Here is a 21,747-nt window from a genome sequence, read left to right as displayed (position 1 = left end):
CAAGCAACAATAACAGCTAGCTTGAAGAACCGTGAAGACGAAGCTACACTCCCATCCCTCCTAACTCCCTAATTACCCAAACAGCGGCCGAGAGCCACCCCTTCCTTCAAATAAAGGCTTCATTCATTCATTCATTCATTTTTCTTGCACGCCGGCGTGGACTGTGTTGAGGAGGAGAGGAAGGGCATATCATTTTCACTCACACATATGTTCGGTGCTAATGAAGCTGTAGTTTAAAATTTTTACGTTGCAGAGAGGATTGATCATCGAGATATATACATATTGCTAGTACGCGCGTTTCATAATTCTAATAATAATAATAATTGGTTCATAGGAAGGGAAAAGCGCAGTATCTGTGGACACGTATACGTGAACCGCGCCCGCAGGGGAAGAGAGGAAGGTGGGAGTGAAAGTGGAAAGAGAGAAAGAGGCGCCGTAGTAGAGGGAGGGCTAATAATGTCTACCACCTGGGGATATCTTTAACGTGTACTGATATCGCACTTCAAAGATCCAGCTGGTCGAAATTGCTCCGTAAATAGCTATTCATGGGCCCTGCTGGTGTGGAAGATTGGGATCTATATATATTGTGGAAGAAGGCCAGGTCGAGACGGCAAGGCAAGGGATGCCGTGTCTGGCGTTTATTCAGATGGACAAAACCCAAGCGCGTGCCGGAGCCGGCGCCGCGGGACGATATGATGATGGTATGTACAAGAGGAAGAAGAAGATCATGGTAACAAATGAAAGAAGATCCATGGAGGGCTCACAATATATATATATATATATATTGGGTAGGTGAATGTAGAGTATAGTGCTCCAGATTCTCCGCTACATCTAGATCTGGATACGATTTCTTTTTGGAGCGCATTATAAAACCAGTATCATAAAAAGAGTTGGGCATTGGCATATGTGAAGCCTAGCTAGGGGCGACGGTTTAGGAGAGGGAAAATGCATAGGCGGGAGAGAGTATGCCATGTATAATAGGTTCTCAGGAAGGGAAAGGCGCAGTATCTGACACACTTGTTTCATGTGAACACCTGAACCGCGCTGTAAGGGAAGGGAGGAAGATGGGAGTGAAAGTGGATAGAAAGAGGTGTCATAGTTGAGGTCTCCGGAGTAATTTCGACGACCTGGGAACCTTTAACGTGCACTAGCACAAGACGCCTCTTCGCTTCACCTCCATCGAAACGCAGCTGCCGACAGTCGGGGTCGTACTCGATACAGTAATCGAGCATCCTAACACTGCACCACCGCGGCAGAGCCACACAAAATGGTCACACAGTGTTCGCTGGATCGGATCTGCAGTGGAAGGGCCGCGGGTCACACGGGGTTCATCCATCTGGATCGCGTCATTCGCTCACACTGCCAGAACACGGCAGCGGCCTCTCCCTGCGATGCATAAAGCAACCCGCCACTGCGCGTTCCTCTGCGCATGCCCAGATCACCTTGACGGCGCTAGATGGCGCCACCTACTGGACGTCGGCACACAGACCTGCCCCGTCGGGAGCAATGAGCGCTTATGCACCAGCGGATCATGGTAGCGGCGGTCACAGTACCTCTCTAATTATAGCGCGATCCGCTACAACTGTAGCGCTACTGCACGTCACCAGTCTGTACGCGGCAAGCGCGCGCGCCACCTGCCAGTATATATATGTGGCACCATTTGCCAATCAGCGGTCTGCACATGCATAGTGGAGACTGTGGAAGCTAGATCAAAGTAACGAATGGTGCTATGCTATAACTGTCTATTTGCAGACAGCTTTCTGTGGCTCTGCAGCAAAAGCTGGAATGAAAAGGAGACGCGCTTTTATCCCCGTACCAGCATCTATTGTTCAGAGTCGGGGTGTGGTAGAGTGATGAGGAGAGGCGGATGCAGTTGGTAGGGCTTCACGTCAGATATTTTTGATCGACTTGGTGATATCCCCGAGACAGGGCGGGCCAACGGTTGACATGACGAATGTGTTACATTAGGGGAGCATTTTTATGAGTTGGTGCACCTAGTTGAAAGTTTGATATCTGAGCTTCAGAGTAAAATATATGAGGAATGTCCAAGGAAAATGGACAGCAACAGGTGGGCAGCTAAAGTATTTAAATACCTATATCTAAAAAGTGTTGACTCAAAATTGAGGAAAAGAACAGGAAACTCACCAGTAAATATGCAGGGTGCAAGGATGGAGAAACAAAAAGCTTTAAACAGGTAAAAAATATAGAATAGAGGGTAAAAATTAGATAAATATATCAAAACTGGAGAAGGCAAATCAGGAAGGAATCAGGTTAATAACTCAAGGGAGTGCCCTACTTTTTGATCTAGATCTGGGTGACTTAGAACACACAGCTACAAAAAGAAATTTAGCCAAGAAGATGACTCATGTGCTGTGCGTGGTAAATCTGAGGAAACAGTTGAATATATCTTACTCACATATGTAATGGCATAAATGTGGACGTCGATGCAGGTGCAGTCATTCTCCCCGAGGCCCTAGGGTTTAGAGATACCAGTGGTCGTGTGAATGAATCTGTGGTGCAAGTTAGCAAAGATTTGGTGGCTGAAGACATAACAAAAAGGAGCCGAGCATGGTGGGAACTGCCACCACTGCGTTTCAAAGGGAATGCTCTTATAATCTACCCATCCATCTAGACATACATAGAAATCAGCTGAATAGGGAAAAGACTCAATGAAAATGTGCAGTATGGAATACAAGGCTTGTTTGGCAGCCCAACACCGATTATAAATTCATCGAAGCAATCGCACCATAATTGAAGATCGAGCAGGATATGTTCTCAAGCAACTAGTGAATAGCAAACAGGCCTGAAAAAAAAAAAAGGGTTTATGTTTATGAACCAAACTGAAATGATATATAAATATATGCTTTTCTGCACATACACGGCCGCTTCTCAATATTCCAATGCATGGTTCCACTCATCAGGCCTCTGTATCAGGCGAGAGAGGAAATGCCACTGCAGATTGCCACAAACCGATTCTGCTGCTGCTTCCATTGTGCTATCGTGGCGTGCAATAACATGCATTTTCAAAATGAAGGATGATTTAAATGCAAGAGAGTTGCGCAAGCCCAATGGTTAGACATTGTTTTGAACTTGCCCATTTCAGGGGTAGCGTTTCTGACTTCAACCTAGGGTGGGTAGTTTGGTTCCCATCTTGCCCTTCCCACTTATCCCTAAAGGAGCCGCTGGAGTTATCTCCTGCCAAATCGTCTACGTCACACGGTCTCGTGGCGTCACACGACTTGTGGGCCAATCAGTGCTGCGCCATGCCATCTGCCAACAGCCCAACTACCTGCCAGAGTTCAAGGATCAGAATGTAAATGGCAAAATCAGTGAGCGCAACACTGAGTTGGTACAGTGCTAGCGCACTAAATGTCTTATTTGCAGATAACGTATACTCACCAAATTTCAGATTTTTTTTTGTCATTGGTATAATGCACCGTACAGTACATGAAGGGTTACGAGGATTATGCCAATAAGTTCTAAATAATTTATAATTTGTTTTTCTCTCGTGCAGTTTTGGTTTTAAGCACCGGACAATGGTTAGGACATCACGGATGGTTTAAGTTAATCGCTGTCTGGTAGGGTAGTGGATTTTGTTACTGGTGGCAAGCGAAGGAAGCAACGCTTTGAAGAATAAAACTGCTTTGCCCTTTGGACCTTACATGCTGGAAATTATATTTTGTTTCCAATGTCTTACATTTGAAAAATAATAAATGTTGGTGCAAGCTCACCAGAACACACCAGCAACACAAATAATGAGATGAAACCTCACTACTAACTTGAAGAGTAATATGTTCTACGTGCCATTTTATTATGATTTCTTATGAACAGAGGCAATACTGTTCCGTTTTCACCTCAGTGCTATGATCTACTTGTAGCCTTATTAATTAAAGCCACAAAGTTATAATATGAGGTTTCAGAACCAGTGTTACCAAAAAGCTCTGGATGCTGATCCCACACATAATCCTGGTCATATATGTTCACTTTGAAACGCAACAATTTTCCGGGAGATAGTTTTTAAAACTTAAAGTGCATCAGCTGAACATCGTGACAGCTCTGTCATCTGCGCCTCGAAGTCATGCAGAATTGTGGAACAGCAAAAGAGTGAAAAGGGTTCAACGCTGCTGAACCAAATGTGGAGCGGAAGCATTAGTTGCGGGTGACCGAGCGTTCTTCTTCTTCGTCTTCCACGGTGCCACGCCGATGGCTTGAAAACCTAGCGCAGTGTAGCTTTGGCTACAAAAGAGTTCAGCTAGTTGGAGCAACATTTTTAAAAACATAGCGCAACAGACAAAGAACAAGTGAATAGTTTCTTCTCGCTCGTCCTTTGTTCATTCAACTGTGTTGGTAAGAATGTGGAGCAGCATTTCCCCCAAAAAACAGCCAGAGCTTATCACCACTTCATTTACATGCTGACAGGAGATGCAATGATTTCTAGGACTTAGAATGTCATGCCAATCAACATGTTCTTTCAAGCATGCTGCCTATGGTCAGTCTTGCAAATGGTACCCTGAGAAATCTAAACGGAAATGCGCGGCACTGTCCAGCTCTGTGTGAATGGTGTATCACAAGATACATAATTAGGAATTCATCAGTGAGTGAGAAAACAGCAAGGCTGTACTCTTTATTCAATATGTTTATTTGGCGTGTGATAGAAAGACTGTGCTGTAGTTGAAATGAGACTACACACGATGCAAAGATCACAAGAAAACTTCCAGTTACAAATACAGTATGTGGTTACATAAAAAAAAGAAGACTAAGCAGCATCTGCAACAGCAAAGAAAAAAAGCATGTATATGTAACTACTGAACACTACTAGTATGTCCAAAGGCAAATGCATTCTTGATAACACCAGTGAAACTATGTGAAAGCTTCTTATGCAGACGTTTATCGCAGAAAGGTGCTGTGCACTAAAGATTTAACATATGGCTGATTTGATATTGTACACACGGATATTAACCAGTGCAGTACAGCAGAAAACAAAGAAAGGAAATAAACTAATTAAAATTGAAAACTGAAACTCAGGTTTGAGGTCTACACAGCACTGAAGCAAATTTCATTAACACATAACAATACTGGCAAACTACCTCATTGAGTACAAATAATATTTGCAACCAATCGAACTGCAAGCAGCCATTGAACCTGAAATTCTTGCATGAAAACTTTTATTAGTCAAATCACATCATCTCATGGCATGTAGCACACTAATGGGTCATCATGCATGTTTACAATAGAGTTCAACCAGCTACAACAAACCATAAAGAATTGGCATAGCTTAGCTGTTGTTTTTCTTTTTTTCCAGAAAGCAGTAACAGTAATTGCACTGAAACCTGTGTCAAACAGCAAATACAAATACCAAAGGCATGGAAATACTAATTGGTTCAGACAGGACTGAGTATGTGTTGCACTGCATTGTTAACTAGAAAGAATCACACCACATGCTCTGAGGTCTTTTACAAGCACATGCAAATCATTACTCACGCTACACAAAGTGTGCCGCCGCCAGCGGTCAGAACAGTCCACTGAATAAATATGGTGATAGACAGAAAGCACTCTTAGCAAAGTCTGCAACCCACCAACATTGCAGAATCTTAATGACATGACTAGTTACGTAAGGAACACGATAGAGCAGATGGAGAGAAAAATGAAAGCAATCTCAGGAATAAGCTTATTGCACGAGAAATGCAACAACACTAGACACCTTATTTTAAAATAACTGCTTGCTTTAACTCGTGCACAAAAGATTAAAAAGGTTGTGCTGAAACTGAAGACACCTGCAGATGCAACAAAAGTAAAATCCATCTCACCTCCACAACCGTGTGGTGCACTGAGGGATCTTGCAGCCCTGTGATGAGTATTTTGCACCCCCTATGTATTGAGATCACCAAGACTGTTCGAACAAATTGCCACCAATGAGATCAACAATAGCAAAGTGCAAATAAATACTAAAAACCTACAAGAAAACAGTAACAAACTGAAAATGAGAAGCCTTGGTACGATGACATCGACTAGATACGTTTGTGACAAGAGATCAAAGCACACTAGACAGATCAGTAGCATCTCGTGTATGCGTTTCAGGTGAACAAATGCCAAAAGCAATAATGAAAGCACGTCTTGAAGGTCACTTACGTTAATTCTCGGCGAGTGACTTGGCAAAAGGCATAAGCCGCACACCCACACAAATGATTCCTGCCACATGAAACATACTGTAACAGTGCTACAATAACACTACTACACTGCCACAAGGGATACTTAAGTCAGCTGAAGGACGAAAGTGCGGTACGAATTACACCACAATATTTGCAGTAGAGTAAATATTGAAAATCTCAGCTTTTCTTCAAAATATACCTTCCCCTGTTAAAATATTGCAGAGAAAAATAAAAGAAAAGCTACAAACTCGAGCATTGCATATCAGCAGATACAGTACTGGCCCAACACAGCTCAGGCAATAACATAAGCCAAAAGATGCAAGTTAGCAATGTCACAAAAGTGCCAGATCATAATAATAATGCATTGTTACTGTAAGAAAACCTGATGAAGACATACCAGTCTTCCAAATCCCTCAAAAGCAAGGCTGATGTCATATGCTCCCAAGACGTGTAGCTCTTAAAACTATTTCTACCCAACAAGCAGTTGACGACTGACAGTGCACGAATTTTTAAATGCTACCTGTCAGTCACATTTAAATAATATGTAATGTTATAACAGAGGCCATTATACCAAAACGATGTCGACCTGCACGGCTACATTTGTGGAAGAACATTAATGCTTAACTGTATGTAAACTGCTTATTACTAACAAAACTTCAAACTGCGTGCCGTTTACCCTGCTAGTTCGCGCCGGTGGTCACTTTGCCGGACAAACAGTAGACGGTGTGAGAGAAAACTTCCAGCAATCTGTGGAGCGTTTTTCGTTAGGTGGTGTCGGAATCCAAGACTACAGGATCAGATTCTGGCAAATGTTATAAGTTCGGTTAATTTGGTTTGATTCCTGGTCAGCTGGGCTGCATGCGAGTATGGGAAGCATGATGCTGGCATTGTGACTGCGTCATTATGTGTCCCCATCCTATGGAGAACACCACAGGAAGTGTGGTCGTGAGACAGGGCTTGTGTGTTGACTTATATCTGAAGTTAGCCATTTTTCTTTTTTTTGGCCAGTGAAAGCTACAAATTAGAGCAGAAGGGCAACATACAATAGGAATCACTATATGCAGCAGTAGAGTGAATTTTCGCACAGTGTGCACCGGAACTGCAATCACTACCACCCACCGTAGGTCCATATGCGCTGATTAGCCTAAGTACAACAAGACCTGTGGCTAACGAAAACGTGGCGCCATCTGGCGACGTCAGGGAAATGTTAAGTGTGTGCACCGATAGTGCACAGCAGAGGCAGCAGTATGAGCCATGCTCAACATTTTTAATATACAGAACCTCAAAGTATCAAAGATATTCATCATTTTTAAAAACTTTTTGTCAAATCAAATGTGTGTTTGTTTCATTGTAGGTGGCATTAAAAGAAAAACAAACGAAAAAAAAAAAGCCGAATGAAGGAAACTACTACCACACCACTTAAAAGGGGACACTCTTATATGCCATCCATCCACCTTCTTCAAGGAGACTTGATACCAACCAGTAGGTGACAAAAATTTACATCTCACTGACCAAAACTTCTACACTTCATCATGAATGAAATGATCTGGAAGATTTCGAGAGGCCAACTATACCTCCACATGAGTATCATTATCTCCAACAGCCCTATTAAACCAACAGCATAAAGGAGATGGACAGCCCATAAGTGGCATGCTTTTAAGCACACTTTGCACTAATAACAATAATAAAGAAGAAAAGCAGCACTGAGGAAAAGCAAGAGCCCTGAAAACATTTTCAGGATATAGAGTTGACTGCTGCAACTGAAAATGCTGCCAGAACGTTAAGCATGCCAGAAATTACTACCCAGCACATCAGAATCAAAAGGTAGTGTCAAAGCAGTACTTCAGGGCACTCACTGTGAACCACAACAGGATCAAGCTGTTCAGTGTGTATCTCAATATAAATTATATTAATCTCAGCCATCCTTTCCATTATATAGTCACTGCAAGAGGAAACAGATAACAGTCTGTAAAGGATAAATTCTGAAGAAATGCGACTAGTTACAGTGACAGATCTGTTGAGAGAAAGAAAAGAAAAAAGTAACTGGTGCACATGCATATAAACTTTAATTACCTGTGGTATAATTATTACTTTAAAGAAATATGAAAAATGTCATTTAAGTTGAACTGTCCAGGTGGCAAGCCAGGTTGCAGCGAAGCACGACGCCACCGTCGCTCGTGATTGAGCTTTACTTCAATCTAGTGGTCTTTCAACAGAGAAGTGTCATAAACTAGGTCCAAAGCCTCACTGTTTTCTAAACTAGCCACATGATTCACAATGACAGTGTCAATTTTCATGCCACTTGCTACATGCAGCTGTTCACCAACGTCTCTACAAATTGGAGCACAGCTTTTAATATGTGCAAGAGCATATCATTTTCTCGACGACTAAGAGGCCACAGCCATTTTCCGAACCGCCACGTATTCCGTGCTACAAATGTGTTCAGAGAGGTGGTACAAGCTATGGCCTCCTTTGTCTCCAAGTAAAGCCACTTGGCACTTTATAGATACATTTATTTACCTATACTAAAACTCAGCCTGCCTGGAAGCATGCAGTATAAAGCTGTAGTTCGAGAAAACCTTGTGCCCATCTTTGAGAGTGAGCCTCAATTAGTTGAACTCTACATGCAGACAAAAGTAGCCGCCTACATGTAGTTGGCACTGGCAAAAAAATGCCTCTCTCTCTCTACAAGAAAATGTAGTCCCAGACAGATCACATCCACCCTACAGCTGCTGACGCATCACAGCGATGGAAGTGTGGGCAGATGATGCAAATGGCGATCATCCGAAAAACGCTTTGAAAAATGCCACGCTAAAACCAGTCAGAAGCAAGCTGTGTACTGGATGCACAAAGTAGAGATGCGCCTCCAAACAATACCACCAACACCATGTTCGACTGGTCGCTGCTGAACACTTTTACTTGTAGCATCGCATTCGACTGGGCACAACCAAGCACTCTAAATGTGTTCAACTGATTCTTTACGATCAATCGGATCTGACATGGAGTGCTCTCACAATTGCTCTGACCTCTTCGTTGAGAGCAATTTTCTAGAGACACAGGGGTTCCGGTCACGTGTCTAACCGCTTGTGTGCAGCGTGCGCAATATGCGCTGGGATCTTTGCGTACATATTTGCGTAGCTGGAGACCGGCATTACTGTGTTGTTTTTTTCTACTGTCCGAAAAATGCCCGAAAAGCGCTCGTCAAAGCGTACTGGCAAGGCCTTCAGGCTTGAAGCCACCATCAATAGCAATGACAGCAGCAACAGCTTTGACGAGTTCAGTCGTGCCTAATAATATTAATAATTCATTTACAGGAAAGGAAGGCGCGCAGTACCTGTCACACTTGTCCTGGGACACCTAAACCGTGCTGTAAGGGAAGGGAGGAAGGTGGGAGTGAAAGCTGAAAGAGAAAAAGGGGAGCCGTAGTGGAGGGCTCCGGAGTAATTTTGACCACCTGGGCGTCTTTAATGTGCACTGACATCGCACAGCACACGAACGCCACTTCGTTTCGCCTCCATCGAAACGCAGCCGGTGGCGTCGAACGCGGGTACTCCTGCACAGTAGTCGGGCGTCTTACCACTGCATCAACGTGGCAGGGTTCAGTCGTGCCTATGATCAGAAATTAAACCAGAAGTTCTTCAAAGCACTGTTTTTCCATTTCCGTTGTGTTTCTGCTCCGAGAGTGCATCTTGCATTTAGTTTGTTCGCTGCTCCCCTAATTCTGACTTCAAGTTAGAAAAGGATCGGCCTCCTTTGAGCTGAGGCATCAAGACTACCAGTTGACGATGGTATAAGTGTTAGGCACATACAGTATCAGTGCCTAAAGTGACCTACTGCAACCCAATGTTAAATGCGAAATTGCCACATGTTAGTTCTGTGGTTTTTTTATCGCTGCTGGGACAATAATGCTAGCCAGAGCTCCACTCCTATGGGTTTTACACCAACGACAACGATGTGCAGCATTTCACACTCCCAACCTGATCACCTTCATTCTAAAACATGGACAGGGTCATAATGGTAAAAAATTTGTGCATAAAGTATAACACACCAGCAAGATTTTTCTTTTTTCTTCTTAAGATCATGAACTACTCGCAATTGCAGATGCATGCCCAGCCACTCCCGTAAGGCTGTGCACAAGATTGCAGCCATGTCGAGCATTAGCAAGACAAAATATGAAAACAGCCTAGCACTGATATTTTGGAACATTGGGGTGCCAAAAACATTTCTTTGGCATTCAAACTAACTGCGCCTGTTATGACCGAGATGCCGGATTGATAGTGCTTGAAAAAATAAAAGATATGTCTCCTGCAGGCAGAACCTGAAGAACGATCAAAAGCAGAAGTCTTCCGGCATACGTTGAGACAGGATGCACATGACAGACCTGATTAGAAAAACCTTCAGCTCTTTGACAGCATGTTTTAGTAGATGAGGCATGTAAGGAGTGCTCTGACTATGCGAAGAAAAGGTGGTGTGGACACAAGCAAGATCGAAATGGGTACCTGACCCCACACCGCTACACCAGACCCCTTGATGTCACACTGCGTGCGACAGGGGAGACGTCTATTAGCAAGGCTGACACAAAGGGCTAACAAAGCACAGAAGAGAAGGCATCCTAGTTGGCTGTATTGTGTACTGTACACAAGTCTTTTTTTTTGGCTTAATCACTACAGCCGGCAAAACATGCTTGTTATGGCGTAGTGGCGAAAACATTGAAGCTGTTTCTCGCACATGACGCACAGAGCGATGGCAACAACGATAAAGAATAGCAAATATGCTGCCATGACCTCAGTGAGTCACTATGACAGAATTTATACTCTTGTAGTTCCAGCCGAGTTTCAAACCTAGCAGCAGAATATGATGCCATTCATCACTGATGACAAAGGACGAGATGAGCTAACAAACCTGCGATCTTCTGGCATGCATGCACAACCATGATTAGATTACTATTATTCAGCGAAAAAAAAAAAAAAGGAAGGCATTGATATTAAGCTGACAAGTCTGACGACCTAAATAACAAGAGTTTGACACAGCGACCGCTCAGAATTGTACATCTTTCAACTGTCTATTATCAACTACAATTTGCGAGAACCAATTCTTGAAAAACCAGAACACTGATGCAGCTTTAGCAAATCTTTGTGCCTCCGGTCTCCTAGATTCAGGCCACCAGTGTGGCATAATGTGAAAGCGCTGTGGCCAACGGTGACCACCTGGTACCGTCCGTGCCTGCTCACTGGGGTGGCCCTTGGTGTGGTGGTAGCTGCCGGTAACCCCCGAGAGACGGCGGTTGCAGCTGGCGCAGCAGGGATGCGCGTTGGCCGCCGCCCATGACGGCGACGTTCTCCGCGAAGGCCGAGTTGTCGTAGGCACTGCCTGCTGCTGGCAGGGACGCCCCCACCAGGATGCCCTTGGAAGGCAACAGGGCAGCAGGCAGGCCAGTATGGCCTGCACAAAGAAATAACAGGCAGGTTAACCCTCTCTGAGCAAGAGTATCACAGATTGTCCAAGATGCTGCTGCACAAACAAAACACTACCAAAATAGATTGCATGTCCTACACGTCATACATGCCATGACCCTGTTTCCTAATGTATCCTATAGATAAAGTATACACGAAGCATAACAGGGCTGTTCAATACCCTCAGGTCACGCTGACTCCTTTGGGGCCATCATGTGGGCACTTATGCCACCCTCGAACCGTAAACTGTGGAGGTTCAGGAGGAGGCTCGCCCTCTCCCATAAGGACCTCGACAGCTTTATAGGCCCCGTAGGTACCTGACAGTACTGCTTAAAGGCAAAGCCAATGCACTTGGAACTTTTGAACAAACCTGTACTTTTGCAACTTAAAGCAAACAAAGTACAACAACAACAAAGCATTCACGAAATATTTAGGAATTCCAAAATGCCTCAACATTTTCGTTAGCTTCAATTTGCACTGTAGAAAATGTTAGGCTTTAGTCATTCCTTTTTGTCAGTGAAAACTGCCACCGGGCAAACAACTAACGGGGGAACCGAGAGGACGTGCTCCACCCCAAACTGCACATGAAACTCCTTGCACCAAGCCCCAAATCCTGGCTAAATGCCTGCCTGCGACATCATTTCATGCAACCCTGTGCCCCGTATCCATCTAGGTTTCACAGTCTGCCTATGTATCAGCATCCAAAATATATTTCTCCTCATTAGTTAATGAATATTTCAGCAGCTCTCACTCCCAGACTGCTCATTTCCAAACTATGTGACCGATAATACATGTTCCATAACTATAAAATTGCCTTAATAATTGCCTTAACTTAACAGTACTGCTCACACGTTAGCATAGTTTATAAAGAACAGAAAAACTGATTCATTATAATATTAAACCGTGTCAGCAGAAAATTAAATTGCATAAGATATAAAACACAGAATTATTTTTCCTTCACTATATCCATCACTTCAGTACCATTTTGCTGCAATGATAGTTAAAAAAGCTTTTGGAGCCTTCATTTCTTTTTTTTTTTCTTTTCTTTCTTTTTTTTTTTTTTTGCAGCGTGAACATTTCTGTCAAAGGCTCCAAATCACAAAGCAGCTGTGAAAAAAAGGAAAGAAAAATATCAAACTACTTTTAAGAATACTTTCTTATCAGCAAATGCACTTGTTCACATGTGCTCTAATGCACCAAAACAATAATCAGTAAGCGCAAAGACAAGCGCAAGCCAGCAAAAGTGATGAAACTCAAAAGAAGCACGGCCCCGACCACCCCTAAGCAGGCAATATTAACCAATTGAAAGATGCTATTCTTAATTTGGCACACATCGCTGTCCATACTTCAATGCTAATATCAGCTGACACTTGGTTATGTTTTTATGAATGCATGTCAATGCACTGATGTGTGCTACCATGCTATGAGGACTGCCACCACTACACTGTCTTTCTTGTCAATGTAGAGGCAATGCTGCTTTTCAGGAGTACAATTTCTTCGCATCTTAAAGGGCCCCTGAAATACTACTTGCTCTCATTTTTCAATGCAAGAAATCCATAGAGGTTGTCCTTATGAGTATTCGAGACAAATTTGAAAGCTTTGCGTGGAGCGCATAATTTACAAACAATTCTTTAAAGTTGCTCCTGGAGACCACTCGCAGCAACCTATTGGGGCGATCCAACCCCACGTGCACCGCACACATACCTCCCATGTGACGTCGCATGGGCTTGCTGGGCACGCCCACTCACAGGACGTTCCCAAGTTACGCATGCGGGGCAGGGCGTGATGGGATGCTGTCGCGACTTGTTTACTTCTTTTTTCTCTTGTGGACCGGAGTGGGTTGAGTTGAGGGGAGGGAGAAGGAGCCTCATTTTCAATCGCCCATATTTTCAGTGTTAATAAAGCTAGCTTAAAATTCTTTGTGCTGCGGTGACGACTCACGGGAGACCTGTTGCTCATGTGTGTATTATAATTTAGTAAATAGATTTTCATTAGCCCTTTAAGGTGCAGTGAAGAGGGTATAAATAGAAAAAAAAATTAACAAGAACAAAAAAGACTGCACTAAAAACCCCTAATTATGTCCACCAATATTCAGCCATGTACTAGTTTTACTGCAGAACACTGTTTGACTAGCCTCACCTGATTCCACGTGCCAAATTAAAGTGAAAGTTTTCCTTAAAGCAAAAGTCAACAAAGTAGGGAATGAAGGAGAAAAACACACCATGACCATACACTCGACAAAGCAGGTTGTACAGCAGGTATCAGTGCACAAAGAAGTCACCTTAGAATGCTTTTTGATTTCAGAACATACAGCAATTTAGTCAATAGTCGACCATTTCAACACTTCTCAATTATCTGGCAATGGCACATTTAGTTCTGTCAACAGAGGGGGAATGTCTCCTTAAAATCTATTGTGACCATAATTTCATAGCCCGTTTTAACTTGTCTGTAAATTTCACCATTCTCACGAAAAATAATTCACAGTGCCTGACACCTCACAACACACACCATTCTTTTGTGTGTTTGCGACCTTTACGGCCAAGTCATCTCACCTGGTGAGGAGCGGCCTGGCTGCCACCGCTTTTTCTTGGACAGAACCAGCAGCACGACGGAACCCAGGACAGTGGCCGAGCCAGCTACCAGAACCACAGCTAGGGGCCAGGCCTTGTCCCCTTCTCCTCCTATAATGGAGAACATGAACTGAAGTGACGGCACGCTGAAAGAGGAAGTTCTCAGGGGGAGGGTCAAAATGCAATGCTTAGTGAATTATCTACCATAAGGCACAGAGCGAGTTCTGCACAAAAATGAAGTGCGCCACAGTGCTGGGTGTCATTGGCCTTATTTTGTGCCAGCCACTGTGTCACAGATTCTTCCTTTCTTATCTGGCTACAAACGCACTGATACACAAAATCTCACAGATGGACCCTTTGCCTTTTAGCCTAACTTTTGCAATGCTTACCCAGTCATACAAGACAGTCTTTTTCCGCATAAGCTAGACTTATTCCTAACCACACGATGAAGGAGCATTTCTGAGTGATCTGCGACCAAAACTTAAAGGTTCAGAAACGAATCCTACTTGTACATGCTCACAGAATTTCATAATCAGCCAAAGTCAGCAAACAAGCTCAAGGATCACAAAATCCAATGCCATGAAGTCCGCTCCTCGTTATGCGTACCTAAATGAGTGACACTTCAGTGGCCGATTGGTCACATTAAAAATCCAAGTCAGGGCATCAAAGGGGGACAAAAAAAGAGCCACGCTGAATTGAACTCCTCTACTCACCAGAGCTAGCTCCCATAGTCCACCAGCCAGTGGACTCAATGGTGGTGTTGAACATGCCCGTGTGGTGGTGGGCATGGTGGCAAAGGCTGCCGTGGTTGCGGCTGCCGCCACACGCGGGTCCAGTCCAGCTGGGGAAGGAGGGCAGGCGTGGAGGAGGTGGCATGTCCAATATGGCTGATGGTGGCGGTCCCAGGGAGTGCAGGGTGGTGCAGTGAGGACATCCTGCGTGCACTCCGCAGCCACCCAGTACCAGGAGCCACAGGATGCTCACCATCTGGGAGGCAGACAGGTGCGCGGCACAGATCAAACTGTATATAATAACTATCATCACCACCATCATCTGTCAGGCCACATTATGCACAACACAACCCGTGATCAATTCTGCTGTTGTTGCACGGCACCATGCAATGAACTCAAGCAGTGTTTGGACAGTATCTGTGGCTTCTTCATCCCATCAGTCATCTTTGGCCACCACTCATATATGGTACAGCAGTAACCCCCGTTGCTTGCCCTGTGCCAGCTGCAGCCATCCTAAATCTGTAAACTTCTGAATCCCATCATCCTACGTGGCCTCTTTAAAGAGATGCTTGTTCTTCCTTGGAGGCTCCCATTCTTAAGTGAGACCTACCACTTTTCTTGGTTCGATTACAATTTCTGACAAAATAATGTGCACACTTAACCAAGTGAATAATTTCAACTCAGTTAATTCAGGGATCTATATGAGCCTGGAACAGCTGCTTGACTAGAACTTCAGTGCAACATAGAGCATTCTCTGAATTACCCTTTCGTGCACATCTGTAGTACAAGCGTGATTTGTGACCACAACTGGCAGTCCAGCCCCCATCTATTGCTTTCATGACACTTTTCCCTCTAGGCTCCTCAGTCAACCTCACTGTGCCACTTGTACTAACATCAACGGGGGGTTCGTTTACACAATAGGAAACTACCACAGACAGACCACACTGCCAGCATGACTGCATATTTTATATATAATGGGCATTCATATATTAATTTGACAGGGATAAAGGACCAGCTCCCCAGAGATTCCAGCGTCAGTGTTGTGGGCGAAAAATCTCGGGCCTGACTATGGCAGGTGGTAGCTGTCAGCTTACATGGCCGTGCAGTAACTGGTTGTCAAGTTGTGCGACGTCACGAGACCGCAGAGGATGGCCGAGATGGTAAGCACTACCAACTGGAGCACCTACCATCTCCAGAGCATACATATAAGATGACAGGCACTGCCAACTTGGCCTCCGCAATTAAGGTGGGCGAGCGAGATCAGAATCCAGCACCCTAGGACTCTTGGGTACCAGGTTAGACACGCTGACTCTAGGCCATGGCATGCTCACGAGGCTTGGTTAAGGCAGTACATTATACATCTATGTTTCGTAGTCTTTCATATAATGTGGTGTCCTAAGACTGAATACTATTCTTAATGTTATTGTTAATGATTACAGAGACACAAATTAAAATATTACTGAACAAGCACGTAGCAAAATGCATCAAAGCGAACAAGGATCCACACAGGGAGCCAGAAAATGGGAGCTGTCGCAGAACAGCATAATGGGCCAGTTAGTGGTGATTCATAATGAGAAGTAATCTAAACAATGCTAGCAGGACAGACAGAAGTGTTCGTCTCTTCTATCTGTCCCGTCATCTAGCATTGTTTAGATTACTTCTCGTTATGAAATGGGAGCTGTTAATGCTTTCACGCCATAGCCTTAAAGGCAAAGCCAAAGTGTCCCCCCCAATTTTTTTATCACTACAGCAACCAGCAGCACATTATTGTAGAAAATTGTAACAAACGAAAATGATGAGACCTTTAAGCAGAAGCACATGCATGAAACAAAAATGCTCTGAATTAACCAGACACATCTGAACGAGAAATCTGGTGCTGCAAACAGCATGCAAAAATATAAAAAATAGAGAAGAAAATGGCATGTGCATCAAAACGAAAGCTCAAGCCAAAATTTGAGGGACATTTAAGGCCCGCCTTTAATGGTACGGCACAACAGTGTTAATGGTTCCTGTCTGCAGCTCCCCTTGTAAACCCTTTCATGTACAGTCTTTGTCAAAAGTATACGGCCCAAGGGTTTTTCTTCTAAGCCCCGTAACGGAGCTCGTAACTATCCTCTGGCGCTCAAAATGTTAAAGATGATAAAACTCGTCCTCATTTTGCTCTAGCTTACATTCATATTCGAGTATTGCTACCAGAAGCCGCGTTACAGGGCTTCAAAGCGAAACCCTTGGGCCGTATATTTTTGACAAAGACTGTACATGCACTTTGTTACTCGCTTCATCACTAAAACCTTGATTTTGCCTCTATTATCTCACATGTACAGGGTGATCCACTTCTAGGTATAACACGGTCACTGCTTTCAAAGCAGCACTGCGTCGGATGCAGGTGCTTATCGAAGCAAAGCGACATATGCACACTGGAACGCGGAGGTGATGCTTCGCATGGCCTGCCGCCTAGCTTTATGGAGTGGCCGGTTCTGATGCGATGATGCTTTGAAAATATTGGCCGTGTTATAGCTAGAAGTGGATCACCCTGTACATATTAGAACAAACTTGTTAAGCTACCACATTATGGGAAAGATTGTCCTGCACAAACATAAAGCCCCGCTTTAACCAAGCCATATGAATGTGCCTGCATGGTCTTAAACAGCATATGTGCTTCAGGATGTCTTGGAGGATTAGAGTTTCGTCTCGCCCTCCCACCTAAAAGGAGCCACCCAAGTTGGCCCCTGTGACTTCACACATTCCACCAACAAAATAGTGCCCGCCATGCTGCCTGCCAACTACCACTTGTCAGAGACATGCTCGAAGTTTTTCCCTCACAACACTGACGACGCCGGTGCAGATTTTCCATGCGCGAGGGACCTCATCATCATCATGCTAACAAGTACAAAGTAAAGTAACAAAAATGGACATACAAGTATTCCTGTGCAAACACATTTCAATCAACTACCCTAGACAAAAACTGCCAGAACAGTTACAAGGAAGCGAAAAAAATACACTTTCTCCTACACTAGAAGATTGCCTCTGCTACAATAATTTGTCTGGTTTATTAAAACCAACCACAACACAGCCATATGAGCAATGCATTGGCAGACATTTGAGTTGAAGCTCTGTGTAATGACTAGTCACTGCAAGAGTTCGTGGTCCAACAAAGTTAAAAAATGGGACACTGTGCACCTACAACACACTGCTATTTATAAATTTTATACAAAAGGGGCTAGCATTATAGAAATAATATAATTGCAGCTACAGTTTGGTTCATTACAAACTCGAATTCCCACTCCTTTTGGAATCCCCAACCACGTGGCATCATATTTTCCTTCAGGTTTCTATCGGGCTAGCAACAGTATGTACTGTCTGCATCACCCTTGTATAGAGTGCCTGAGCAGCATACTTCCATGCAATAATTGTTTTCATGGGTAATGCTCGCGCAGAAGCTAAGCTACATAGACCCGCAAGCCAAGTGAATACGAGCACTTTAGTTGGAAATCATTCATCACCAGCCTGACTATACCCACTGCAGGGCGAAGGCCTCTCCCATATTTCTCCAATTAACCCGGTTCTGTGCTAGCTGCATCCACTTGACCCTTGCAAACTTCTTAACCTCATCCACCCATCTAACTTTCTGCCGCCCCCTGCTACACTTTCCTTGCCTTGGAATCCAGTTTGTTACCCTAAGCGACCATCGGTTATCCTCTCTTCGCACTACATGTCCTGCCCATGCCCATTTCTTCTTCTTAATTTCCACTAGAATGTCAGCCATGTCAGAATTATACTGTGTGGAAATCAATACCTGTTTTCTAATTTCAATTTGCATCCTGTGGTGAACACTGCTAGTGTGTCCTACAAAAAGGTGATGCAGAGTGTGCATACGGTCACAACATACACAAAGATTTATTGTTACTTTTGCGTGGCTTTTCTTTCGATAGCCATTAAATCTCAAATAGTTTGGTTTGGTTCAATTTGTTATCACAGAACTCATGTGCCAGCAACTGTAAGAGCTGTTCATTCTTTTCAGTGCCTATAGTGATCTGCCCTGATGGAACAATATAATTGCTACTAGAGTTCTATCCTTGCAGAAACACAGGAGGTGCACCATGCTTTTCAGCCATATAATTTTGTTATGCCTAGTAGTTTCATCGCGCGAGGCCACGTTCGGTTTGTTGTGATTACGGAACTTGTGACAATTACTGTTCTACTGGACATCACGGAGAACAATTTTATTAACGTTTGGATGGAAATCCAGAAGCAGCAGCAGCAGTTGCATATGTGCAATAATATAGTAACACTCAATTCTTCAACTACTGCTCTAAACTACCCTAAACTACAACTACGGACTGTACTAAAACTGCTCCACTTGTTTATGAAACCTCCATATCCACCTACCCCAGAGTATAACGAACCTCAATAAAAAAATCCCATCAAGACAAAAATCGGAAAATTTTAAGCAGCCGCGGGAGTGAATCCCAGCCGCGGAGGCCGAATCAGGCGTACACGAATTAAATGCAAATCCCACAGCACGTCTCATGTGCGGTGCGATCATACAGGACATTAATGAGGTGGTCTCCAGTACGACGCCTACCCTGCCCTGACGCGGCTGAGTAACAATTACAGCGCCGTTCCTTTCACTGCACAACAGAAGTTGCGAGCTACAGTGATGATGAAGCTACGGCGATGAACCCACGCGACATCGGAACGAGTCCGCGCAGAATCAGAGCATGCTTGCTCACAGAACGTAACAGTTCACGGCTGGCCGCGATTGCTGATGACAGCTATTAACGAATCCTCAACTGAATACCTGCCGAATCTTCCCCTGGCAGTGTAGAAAGCCTACGCCGGTAAGCACCCTTTAAATGAGGCAACAGAGAGCGGGCACACAGCTTCCATATATTCTTCACTACAAAAAGCCACTCCTCTCACCTTAAACAATATTCGCCGAACACACAACATCGTCCCAGCTTCAAGGCGACGACATCACGCCGATACAGAAAATCAGAGTCACAATTGCTGCTTTCTCAAACGTGAAGCTTACATTTTCGAAACCACGGGCATCAGTGCGCCATAAAATGCGGGAAGGAAATAATCGAAATGCTTATTCGCAAACACGCGAAATCCACCACAACACCGCAACATAAACACAGCACTAGCTTCGGAGCAGCCGGAGCAGCTTGGTCGGCTTTTCACGTATAATGATTGGTCTGTTGAATCACGTGGCCCTCGCACATGATCATGCACGTGACTCCACTCTTTGTCAAGCCATCATTCGTTATCATCAAATAGAAAGGATTCAGCCATGAGCTCGTTTGGAGATGATAATGTGTTTTGCGTAGTTTTTATTAGTAGGAATATGGAGTCTTACGCCTCACCTTGGAGCGGACCCCGCCAGCGCGGTGATGCAGTGATTAGGGCGCTCCACTACTGTGCCCAAGGATATGCGGGTAATGCGGGATCGAATCCCGGTCGCGGCTCGCAGCAGCCGCTTCTCGATGGAGGCGAAAAGCTAGGCGTACGTCTGCTGTGGGCTATGTCAACGCACGTTAGCAACCCAGGTGGTCTAAATTTCCGGAGCACTCCACCACGGCGTCTAGATCACATAACCTGAGTCGATTTGGGACTTAGCACAAGTCATACGTTCCCAACTGGCATATTTGGGCACCCGATCGAAACTAGTGTTGTAGCACATATGCAACTTTATCGGCTGGGATTATTCTGTTTTCCAAATCGGATTTCCATTTTTGCGCTTTAAAAATAAAATATGAATATAGCTATTTATTTGTGTGTATCGTAGACACCTTTTTTTTAATTAGTAGTAATTAAAATCCTTTAACTGCCAGAAGATCAAATCAGTCGATATTGTGGACCATAAACCTTGACTGCTCATTGGAGGGTCAAATTCTAAAGCTAAAGCTCAGCTACTTTGGTCATCTGATGAGAAGAGAGCAGTCGCTGGAGAAAGATTTGATGTTGGGAAAGGTTGAGGGTCACAGGAGAAGGGGTAGGCAGCGAACGCGATGGTTAGATGGCATCCTCGAGGCGCTGCAGATGAAGTTATGGGATGTCAGAGACCGGAAAGCGTGGCGTGATATGGTCCATATAGGGTCACGAAGAGTCGGACACAACTGAACTGAACTGAAGTAAAATCACTATTTTAGAGCAGAAATCAACTGCTTAAAATGAGATCCGCCTGCTGTTTTAAAGAAGAATGACAGATTAATAGCAATAAATTGACTTGTTATTCCACGGTGTTTTTGCAACCCTGCTTGCTTTAAACTTCTGGGAAGGTTTGTGATTGGTTTGGATACTGGTCCTGATAAGTGATTTGGTTTGCGGGGTTTAACAAATCGCAGGTCGGGCTGAGGGACGACGTAGAGGAGCTCCGAAATTTACAGCACACGGGAGCCTGTAGCTTTTTGCCTCTGCAGAAAATCGGCCACTGAGGCTGGGATTGTTGTAGTGGTTATTTATTGTATGTACAAAATGAAAGAAAAGATGTTTGCCAGCCCCGGTATCTGCTATCTTATATCTGAAGCACCTGAACTGTGGCGGCGGAAATAAAGGGATAGCGAGGAGAAGGTAGAGGAAATCAAAGATCGTGAGTGATAGGGAGAAAGAAAAGGGTAGGTAAAAATAAAAGAAATATATACACTATGGTACAGTATACAGTAGTTTGCTTGAGGCCCACCCGCAAATGTCTTAAGACTGAGCACTCGGCACATCGAGCGGGCCTCCGCAATAGCTCTGCGTCCAGGCAACTGTTCACAACGCACGCACTGCCCAACTGTACAAAACACTGACGGCTGTCGTGGGCGATGGGATTCGATTCTGCATTCTTGGGCACAGT

At 44.2% G+C, this 21,747-nt stretch overlaps 1 protein-coding gene across 2 annotated transcripts; it reads right to left on the bottom strand.

Moving 5' to 3' along the window:
• Positions 1-5,148: 5,148 nt before the first annotated feature.
• LOC146176277 (uncharacterized) lies at positions 5,149-20,101 on the bottom strand. 2 transcript variants are annotated; one of them, XM_084582604.1, is made up of 4 exons: positions 19,939-20,101; positions 14,886-15,159; positions 14,155-14,283; positions 5,149-11,591 (listed from the first exon to the last, which is right to left on the bottom strand). In XM_084582604.1, the coding sequence occupies exons 2-4, from the start codon at positions 15,157-15,159 to the stop codon at positions 11,377-11,379; spliced, it is 618 nt and encodes a 205-aa protein (XP_084438730.1). In that variant the 5' UTR covers positions 19,939-20,101; the 3' UTR covers positions 5,149-11,376. The 2 variants fall into 2 exon arrangements, with proteins under 2 accessions (XP_084438730.1, XP_084438729.1); XM_084582603.1 differs by having other exon boundaries at positions 19,827-20,099.
• Between the last annotated feature and the right edge of the window lie 1,646 nt (positions 20,102-21,747).

The sequence above is a fragment of the Amblyomma maculatum genome, chromosome 10, assembly GCF_055883805.1.
Source record: "Amblyomma maculatum isolate TAMU_Amacu chromosome 10, ASM5588380v1, whole genome shotgun sequence".
In the NCBI taxonomy this organism is placed as follows: Eukaryota; Metazoa; Arthropoda; class Arachnida; order Ixodida; family Ixodidae; genus Amblyomma; species Amblyomma maculatum.
The sequence above is the reverse complement of the archived record's forward strand: the minus strand, read 5'-3'. Positions and strand labels throughout refer to the sequence as shown.